A 10,298-nucleotide genomic window follows, 5' to 3' on the forward strand; every position below is an offset into this window, starting at 1 on the left:
AATATGTATAGGGTAATTATGAGTGTAGGGACTGTGCCGTATGAGAGAGTAAAAGCTAGGATTGTAGAACAGGCAAAGAGGATAAGGAGTAGCGTTAGATATAGGAGAAAGCAAGATTTTGAAGAGGCAAGAATGAATGTTGGCGAGTCGTTGTCGATGTATGTCTGTAGGTTAGAAACATTAGCCAGGAAAAAGTTTGGGGACGAAGGGATAAATGAGTGTAAGGAGTTAGTGCGAAAGTTGTTGGCGACTGTACCAAAGAGTGTATATGAGTTTATAAATCTGAAACGTTAGGAGAAAATGCGATGGACGAATGAAAGGTTAACATGGAACGACATTTTAGAAATAGTAGAGGATTACGAGTTAGATAGGTGTATGAAAGAGAGTAGAAGTGTTAGTGTTAGGACTGAAGTAGCTGAGGTTATACCAGAATTTAAAAGCTATAGGGAGGCAGTTTTGGAAGGGCTGAGGCGAATGGCAGAGCGAGTGGTAGATAGGAGTGTTAGGGCAAGTAATGTGAGTGTAGTTAGCCCTAAAAGAGATAGGAATGCGAGTGTTGGAAGAGTAGGGTCAGTTAGTCGTGAGCGAGCACAGTGTTATAGATGTGGTAAGCCAGGACACAGGAAGAATGAATGTCGTTGGGCGTTAGGAGCGTGCTTTGGGTGTGGGCAAACAGGGCATTTGGTGAGAGAGTGCAAGAAAGATAGGGATATTAAATGTTATAGTTGTGGACAGGTAGGGTATATAGCTAGGGGATGTAGGGGTACTCGTATGAACATAGTTTGCGGCAACTGCAGGAAGAATGGGCATTATGCTTGGATGTGTAAAGAACAGCATGCGAAATGTGTTGAATGTGGAATGGAAGGTCATATGGCGAGTGTGTGTAGGCGAAAGAGGATGAGTCAGGCCGAGAATTCGGGAAACTAAGTGAAAAGGGGATTCAGTTGGGTGGGTCCTCTAGCATGCGACAGTATGTTCAGGAGAATGCGATGAGTGAGTGGTTGAGGGTGAATAAATGTGAACCGAGTGTCAGTGAGCAAATGGGTCTGGAAGATGGCAGTTAGTGTTGGTTGAGTATGGAAGAAAGCGGAAGAAGGTAAGGAAAGGGGATGAAAGGGAGCTGCATGATAGAGGGGTTAGTGGTAGGGTAAAAATGGTGGATAAGGCATGTGATACAGATGACTTTGAGGGGAGAAATGATACATATAGTGTGTGTGGGTTTCAATTGACAGGGTTTGGTGAAGTTTCACTGGGAAGGGAATCAGGTAGTAAGGATGTAGTTGGCAGTAGGAATGAGTCTCTTCAGGAGTTTGGCAGGAGTGTAAATGAGGTAAGTGATTTGGTGGCAGAGTTACGAGAGATGTTTAGACAAGAGTTAGAGGGGGTAGATGAGATAGTGAATGGGATTTGGGGGGATGGTGGTGAGGGAGATAGTAATGGTAGTCTGACTGGAAGTGATCTGGGAGAAGTTGATGGCGGTGTAACTGAGTGTGTGTATGAGGGCCCTCAAACAAGATCCAGGGGACCTGCATCTGAGCATCCATGGGTGTTGCAGAAGGCTATTTAGTGTGGGTGTTGTGAGTGAAAGGAGATGTTGTCAAATGTAACAGGGGAGGAAATATGGAGGAGTTATGGAGTTCCATTTGACAACGTCTGTGTGTGTGAGAGAGAGAGAGAGAGAGAGAGAGAGAGAGGGTGTAATTGCTGTATGGATAGTTAATGACTGAATTGGTTGTTGGTAGGTTCTGGGCTGTCTGCTGGTGCTGTTGATTGTTAGAGTTCTGTGTTTTGAGTGAGTTTTTGAGTCAGTATTTGGCGAGAGCTGGTAATAGTCGTGAGTGTCGACAGCAGTCGGTTGACGGATTTGAAGTCGGTTAAGTTTTTGTGTTATTGATTTGTTGTTTGCTTGTTGTTGAGTTAATGTTTTTTTTGCTTTAGAGTTGTTGTACCTGTGCTGTTGTCTTTGTTGTTATTCTTTGGTGTTGTCAGTGGGTGTGTATGTTGCCTTTTGTGTTTTTTGTTGTTGTTGTTGGTTGTGTTGTTTGTACAGTGGTCTTGGGTTGTGATTGTTCCTTTTTTGTTGTTGTGTTGTTGAGTTTGGGTGTGTTTCTTTTTTGTTGTTGTGGTCCTTGGTTGTTGAATTGTTGGTTGTAGTCCTTGGTTGTTGTGTTGTTGTTGTTATTGGGTTGTGGTCCTTGGTTGTTGTTGTTGGTATCTCTTGTGACATCGACCAGTGGACAGCACAGGATAGCCCGGAGTATCTGGAGTGTTGGTAAGTACGTCTGTTTTGTGTTGTTTTTGTTTTGTTTTTGTATAGGTGTAGGTCAATTGTCCTGCTGTATTTTGTTGTGTTAAGAAGAAAGTGTGACTGAGGGTGGGTTTGGCAGGTGGATCGTTTAGGTTAATGTGGGGAGGGTTTTGCACTTGTTTTTTTTCTAGCTTGTGATCCCGCCACAGTTAGAAAACGGTTCAAACGAAAGTATTTTTCTTAGGAAAGAGCTCTTTACATATATTCGTTATGTTGACTAAGAGGGAGCGAAGCTGAAGATCCTGATAGCAAAGCCAAAATACATAGGCTCTGTTCATAGTACTATCGTGCGGTTATCACAAGAGATAAAGACTGTATAAACATTTTGCATTAAAAAGACTGAGGATTAAGCAAGGTTCAAACTGAAAAAGTGTTTGAAGGGAAGAGGTCTTTACAACTCTACTACTACTACTACTACTACTACTACTACTACTACTACTACTACTACTACTACTACTACTACTACTATTCATATTAGAACTATAGGGAGAACAAATAAACTGCAACCAGGCTTCACTGCACAAAGAAGAGGAATTGATAATTTGTATATCTTAGAATATTGCATACAAGAAACGTACAGAAGAAAAGACCCGTTATTTGTGTTATCAATAGACCTCCAAAAAGCATTTGACTTAGCAGAAAAAAGCTCATAGCGGTCAAGATGAAATATAGGCTACATGCAGAGGTAATAAGTGCAGTAGCAAAGATATATACAAATAACATAAGTCAATGCCTCAACAATGTAGAAAAAAAGAGCTAAATGTTACAAATGAAATAAGGTAGGGGTGCAATGGTCCAACCATAGTTTTTATACTAATAACTTACTTGATAATAGAAAAATTAGAAAGTACAACAAAAGGTTTCAGAAATTATGTTAAAAGGATAGTGGCACTATTATAAGCAGACGATGGATTAATCCTGGGACACATCCTTGAAGAAATAACAAAAGCAATACAAACTCTTATGGAAATAGCAAGCGAATATGGCCTCAATTTAAACAAAGACAAAAGCAATATATTAGTATTCAACGACTGGGTATAGTACTGACGATGTGGAGAATATGGAGCACATAGAAGGTATAAAAATAGTCAAGCAGATAAGATACCTAGGTATACGATCCTCTATGAGCAGACTGATACCAGTAACATGATACATACTTATCCTACACTAGGTGTAACGATCAACACCAAAGCAGTTTCTGAGGCGAATCCCGTCTATTACCACTATTATTACTGCTACTACAAGTTGAACAGCCGTAAAATACCGTTAACAGTATAAATACCAAATAATAACTAAATATAAACATTCATAAAAGTTCAAGAATGCACCGAACTTCAATGCAGGATCTAGTAAAAATTCTGTCGAGAAGTGTTGAATTACAGCAACGTACATATTCGCCAAGATTCAAGCTTAAAGTAGATGTTGATTGTCATAAGAAACAGCTATTGTTATGGCAAAATTATAGGCTTATCTTTATAATATATAATCATATATAACTTCTGCTTTGACAACAGTCTATTGTCAGCTGCAATTACCAGAGGCAAAAGCGAACGATTGTTAACTTACCTATTCTGCCAAATGTGGTAACTATTTTATTTGAGAAACGTTCCTTGTTTTAAAAAAAAGTAAAAAAAAAAAAAAAAAAAAAAAAAAAAAAAACTGACTATTGGCTCGTCATCCATAAACATCGTAGTGGCAGTGAGGAACTTATAGGAGTATCTATTGATAATAAAATATCGATGAAAAATCATATATTGCATATTGTAAAAAGCTGTAACTATCATATCAAAAACAGTTCATTTATCAGAAAATATTTAAAAGAAGATACTCTGAAAACACCAATTTGTTACCAAATACTTTCGATGCTTGACTACTGCAGTGTTATATACTACGGTTTTCCTAGCTACCTCCTCACTAAAAGAAACTTGCAAGGAGTACAAAATAGAGCCGCCGATTAATAAAAGGATTATGTTACCGTGACAGAATAATCTCGGCACTAATCGAGCTACATTGGCTCTCAGTAAAAGCAAGAATAGAATACAAAATACTTCTTACAATTTTTAAAGCACTAAAATATGGGGAACCAAAATATCCAAGAAATTGCTTAAGTTTCTCTAGACCTCAAATTAATATTGTTATCTGCCATGCAAGTGAAGCATATAGGCTATTTGAACCTAGAACAAATTGCAAGTCAGGTAAGACAGCATCTGAACACTGCGCACCAAGACTATACAACAAAATACCGCCCGAAGTGAAGATCATACAAGAAGAAAGCAAATTTAAAAAAGAACTAAAGACTAACATTCTGCAGGATCTACGATACTAATGAGAAAACACTAAACGACAATTTTAAAATACAAGAAGCAACTTTAGAAAAAGTACAAGGGCCCGCCAGAGAGGGAATCTTCTCTGCACACATGAGCAAACAAATGAATATAAAAAATGGGTACATCAAAACAAGTGAATGCCGATATACCTACAATGTGAAACTTAACGTTTCAGCTCTTCAAGTAATGTTTTAAGTTGCAACCAGTGGTTATTCATCAACGGGACCAACGGGTTTACGTGACTTCCGATCACCAGAAACCTTCAAGTAATTACTCATTCTTTTTCATTCCTTATTCGTTGATTTAGTTATTATCTTAATGTTACAACACAAATGTTAAAAAAAGTACATTTTTCCATATACTCAAGAGTCCAACTTTAGCTTACTTCACATCCCACTCCTCATTAAAAAAAAAACAAGGGCCTACAGTGAGCTACTACGAAATCGTGATGATCTCATGAACAACCAAATCAACAAGATGGGTGGACACTTGTTTCCCAATTAAGCTATGGGAATTGAGGTACCCTTGAACCTCTCAGTACTGCATATACGTTCCTTATACAAACCAGGCTTCGCGTAACTTACACGGCTACCTTGTTGTCTATCACGTCACCGAACTTCTTTGAAAATGCGTCCTCTCTTTATCTATTTGCCAGGGGCAACGCTGACAGTAAGGAGAGCAGAGGAACAATGGTCGTTCAATAGAAGTGGCCCGTTCTATTTGCCTGCAGTGCAGAAACAGACGTATTTACAAGGGCATAACTCGTACATTTGTATTGCTTGGCATATTATATACCTATATTTATCAACTACGAATATATTAGCACGACTTTTACAGTATCGGCTAGGAACATATTATTATCAAGGAAAAGATAAACAGAGTAATTCTGTTCATTCACCAAGTTGTAACAACCTACCTTGTCAAAGGTTAACATCACTTCATTCCTCAAGAAATAAGCCAATTTTATAATAAAAAAAACTCACAATGCTTTTAATTTTATAATAAAAAATCATAAACAATGATATACTATGATTTTCATTGTAAATACATTGAATTTTAACATCATCACGGCACTACATCATAATAACCACGAATCTAAGCCTGTGATGCTGCAGCCAGATGCAACCATTGGTCATCGTAACATTGCTTTGCTTTTTAAAGGTCATAAAATATACTTTTCTGAATATTTTCTTCAACTTTTTGCGGTTTTTTATTTATTAAAAATATTTCAACTTATGTTGCACATAATAAAGTGGATATTGTCCACTTAAAAAAAATTGCAGATAAGTTGTACAGAATTCATGTTTATCATAATAACGAAGAATGACGGTTAATCAATGTGTAATAAATATCTTTTACGGGGTTTACTTGAATACTTCACAACACCACATTTCTCCTCATAATTAAAAAAAATTGGAAGACTCGAATTGTCTGCGCATGCGTATCACAGAGCTTAAATTTAAATAAATACAAACAAACATTTGTTGACCACTTGAAAATATATACTATGATATTCGTATGATTTACTGAAAGCTAATCTCAAATGAGTTACAGAGAATGATCAGATGAAGGTAATACTGATTTATCTATTCATTTTTTTGTTGGTAGTAGTAGTAGTAGTAGTAGGGATATCCCTTTGAAACGGCTCCCTTGCTTGTTTCATTCCTCCTTTGTTTCTTATCCAAATGCGCCGCCAACCTTCTCACAGATGATGGGCTTCAGGTGGTGGCAGGCGATGTCGTGCCATTTGACTCCATCATTGTAAAAGTTGTTGAGGATACCCAGGCAATTCTCGGCGTTATCTTCTTGGTTGTCTGGTTGAGGAGCGCCAGTGCTGTTTGGAAGGGAAAATAGGACAATTATTATAGCTTTCTATTTTTGCAAAGGCTACGTCTGGATCATACATTATCAAAATCTTGGTTTATAATACAGAAAATAGACCCAATCTATATATTTTAAAAGTTCCTTTAGCAAACTACAAAACAAAAATGCCTTTAATTTAAAAAAATAAATTAAATAAAAGAGTTGAGAAAGTAAGGACTGGTTTGGCTCAAAAACTTAACCAAACCAAGAATATGGACTACATAAAAATAGTTTACTCTACAAAGGCTAATGTTCAATCCAGCATCGAGAACTTAGAATATCAGTTTCGTTTCATGAAGAAAAGAATGGTTGCTTCTCAGCAATAAACTTACAGTCCAGTGTGGGACCAATCGAGCCCAACGAAGGGTCTTCCAGAAGCCCAGATCCAGTTCAATCCGGCTTTCTGGCCGCTGGTCCAGATGTACTCGAGATTATCTGGAAAAGAAGATAAGAGGGATAGTTTAGCATGATAATTTGCGGACGTAAAGTAGACAGCTAATGAACACGTAATGGTATGGGCGTGGTAAGTGTGGTGATTGGCATCTTAACTTTTGCCAAGGAGAAACGATTAGATTTTGAAAATGCAGTTAAGAAATGTACCTAACAACAATGTATAAAGCTAGAGAAAACCAGACTTTGGCGAAAACCACTGTGCTCCATAAAAACCAATGGTAAATCTACATACTTCATAAATTTTGTTTCCGAAGAGTTGTTTGCACATAATTCTGTTATGACAGGATTAATGATTTTCTTCCGTTGTCACGAAAGTTCAACCAGTCTAAAAAACAATTTTAATGGAAAATGTCTATGCAATTGATTAGCTATAAAATATTTCACGGGTAATTATTTAGAAAAATAAAGCGATTACCGCATGAAGATCTTCACTTGAACGAGATACTCACGTGCCAAGATGGTTTGTTTCGCGAACTCGTTTTCACTGAGGTCTTCAATGCTGATGCCTTGCCATCCAGGTCCAAGAGCAGTGCAATAGCTGATAGCCTGCTGCCATTCGTATTTCTGGTTGCCGTCGAAACACCATGAGAAGTGGTACTCGCTGCCTGGGCGTGTGGCGTGGATCTGCGACATGTTTTTGAAGATGTTAGCTAACAAGTCTTTATTATTCTGTTAGTATTGCCTCTACCAAAATAGGAGAAGACCAAACATCTTCGTTTTCGCAATGCCAATAGAGGGTGTAGTCACATAATCGCTTATTTTTGTAAACATTAGACCAGTTGCAAAAGAATAAAATATTTATGCAAAATTCTGTTTTGCTTCCAAGAATTTATGTGGCTATATTGTAATTTTAATTGTTAAATGTTACTCACCAGAGTCTGTCTGTTGCATGCACCGCTTGTCACAGGGGCAGCAACTCCCCCGGGTGTCCCAAAGCCACCGGCAACGCCTCCGGGTGTTCCAAAACCACCACCGGCTCCTACGGGTCTCCCAAAACCACCTGCGACTCCACCGGGTGTTCCGAAACTACCAGGTCTCACAGGACGCACTACTACGTTGCCGTCGGGGAAAATTATAGGACCTCCACTGCCAAAACCGCCCCCGACGTTGCCTACCCCACCTTGACCGTAACCATAAGGTCTAGTGTATCTTTGGGAGTAGGCTGATGCCACGATAACCAAGACTGCTAAAACCGCCTTCATCTGAAATAGAGATGACGAGATGTTACTGGTAGTCTGTTAGGCTGATAGAACGGGCTCACTTGTACTCTCCTCAATTTAATTGTAGCTTACCACTAATCAGTGCTACTTCATTTTCCATACACCTAGTATCGCTGAGATGACACGGTGTCACCCTGGTTAAAAGTTCCTTTCATTCCTTCCTTCCAATATAACGTTGTGGAATAACCTTTAGTTTTTCTTTGTTATGTTGTCATATATTCATACTGAATTCCTTGTTTAAAAAGAAAAAATAAAGAATCGCAGGGAGGAGAGGAACAGAATACAGATGCACATGAGGTAAGACCAGCAAATGCTTGAATATATAGCTAAACAGCAGTTAATAAATAACGCACAAGATTAAATGCATCCAGTTTAGATAGACACTGAATTTCAGTGAAGCTTCACAATTATCGTTTTTTTTAATTTAAATTTTTTCTTCGTTATTCATTATCTCATTCTTGTTAATCCTTCGAGCCACTTTTTATATATTATCAAAACCACATTATTGTTTCGTAAATCAACACGCATGCGCAACTTTTATCTTTTTCCTCTTTTTCACCCGGATAACCGAATGGTTTGAAGGTCAAGCAAACCAGTTTTCAGCCATATCAGACTAGTTGTATTTTTTTTCTTATATAGTCACGAAGTCTCACATACACACACCCACACAGATAAACGGAGTTGGTATTTCCGTGTGTGTGTGTGTGTGTGTGTGTTTAAGTGAAGATGGTACGAGTCGCTTCGTGACATTAGAGAAGAAGAAAAACACCCACCACTCCTCACATCTGTCGGCATGTGTCTTGCCTTTGTATTATCTTACACAACCAACTCTAGGTGAGGACTTGATGATTATGGAACAATCACACTTTGCTTAACATTAGACATAGACGTAATCAATTAAGTGGTTAATTAATTAATTAGCTTTTTTATATATCTTCTGTTCTCCATTTCTAATACACTGAAATTCTTTTGTTAAATTTAATCGATGATGACACTGTAATCTTAGCAGCATCACACACAAATAACAAATTTAAAATGTATTGGTAATAATGTAAATAAATAACAATAATAACTTTCACAGGATTCCATTTTAGCCTCTAATAAAATAATCCAACGACAATGTCTCCAAACTACTACGTTACCTCCTCAGTTGCCTTACCTTCTTCGCTGAGCTTCCAGAGGTCTGTGCTGGTTCCTTTCGAGTTCCAGGCCCATTTTATCTAAGTCCAGCGACTGGTTTCTCCCAGCCACCTCACACCATCCCCTCCGAGACGCCAAGATACTCACCCGCCTCCCACCCTCAACCCCACCCATTGCCTTCCATCCTTGACTCCCACCAACTCCCCATCTTTCTTGCCCCTCACAGAAAATTCTAACTACTGGTGACGTGTCTGCTTGCAACGTAATTTAACCCGGTTATTCCTTTTCCGGTCGGTTGTACTGTTAGCAACTTCGTCAACATATATTAAGCCCAAATAATGCCTTTGTTTATATGTTGTTAAGGGAATACTCTCCATAATGCGTTCTGTAGATAACAGTAGTTGCCCAATGTTCTTTTAATGTACAAAGTCTTTCCAGCAGATATGTGTCGAGGATTAGACGATTACAAGTAAAAAAAAGAGGGGGGATTTTCATCTTTATTTATGCCGAGTTACAAAGTATTATCGTTTTATATCTTCAGTATTTCAATACCAAAAAGAACCCGATTCAGCAAGGAGTTCCAATCAATGGCAACTCTGACGAAGGTTTTTTCACCCTCAGCTTTCAGTATGCTCAGGTTCCCCTAGCCGTAACCCCTACCATACAACCCCCTCCCCCCATTCCATCATCACGAAATCGAAGGCGAGCTGTAGTTGTTGGTAATAACAAAGGCGGGATTCCCTCTCTACAGGTTCTATTAATTTTCGACTTCTTCCCTGTTTTTTTTATTTTTTTATTTTTTTTTCACGGTTGCAAGATGTAACGGAAATGCCAGCGTCTAAAAAAAGAAAGAAAGAAAACAGATAACTGAAAATCTACGGTTACAGAAAATTTCCCAAAAATTATATGATAGATTTCGATGAATTTTTAGAAACGTTCTTTATGGACTTAACGAACAATTAACTTTCATATTACGTAATATTTTTA

General features: G+C 38.2%; 1 protein-coding gene across 2 annotated transcripts; it reads right to left on the reverse strand.

Moving 5' to 3' along the window:
* Positions 1 to 5,618: 5,618 nt before the first annotated feature.
* Positions 5,619 to 9,472, reverse strand: LOC135197149 (pulmonary surfactant-associated protein D-like). 2 transcript variants are annotated; one of them, XM_064224122.1, is made up of 5 exons: positions 9,331 to 9,472; positions 7,824 to 8,153; positions 7,401 to 7,575; positions 6,831 to 6,933; positions 5,619 to 6,469 (listed from the first exon to the last, which is right to left on the reverse strand). In XM_064224122.1, exons 2-5 carry the CDS (start codon positions 8,151 to 8,153, stop codon positions 6,313 to 6,315), a joined length of 765 nt encoding a protein of 254 aa, XP_064080192.1. In that variant the 5' UTR covers positions 9,331 to 9,472; the 3' UTR covers positions 5,619 to 6,312. The 2 variants fall into 2 exon arrangements, with proteins under 2 accessions (XP_064080192.1, XP_064080193.1); XM_064224123.1 differs by having other exon boundaries at positions 9,314 to 9,407.
* Positions 9,473 to 10,298: the final 826 nt, after the last annotated feature.

This window comes from Macrobrachium nipponense, chromosome 18, assembly GCF_015104395.2.
Source record: "Macrobrachium nipponense isolate FS-2020 chromosome 18, ASM1510439v2, whole genome shotgun sequence".
NCBI lineage: Eukaryota > Metazoa > Arthropoda > Malacostraca > Decapoda > Palaemonidae > Macrobrachium > Macrobrachium nipponense.

Excerpts from the sequence above, each read along its gene's own strand:
- LOC135197149 (XM_064224122.1), bottom strand. The coding sequence starts at position 8,153 with ATGAAGGCGGTTTTAGCAGTCTTGGTTATCGTGGCATCAGCCTACTCC. Across the intron at positions 7,576-7,823 it reads CATGCAACAGACAGACTCTG|ATCCACGCCACACGCCCAGG; the intron begins GTGAGTAACATT and ends AACATGTCGCAG. Across the intron at positions 6,470-6,830 it reads GATTGGTCCCACACTGGACT|CACTGGCGCTCCTCAACCAG; the intron begins GTAAGTTTATTG and ends CCTTCCAAACAG.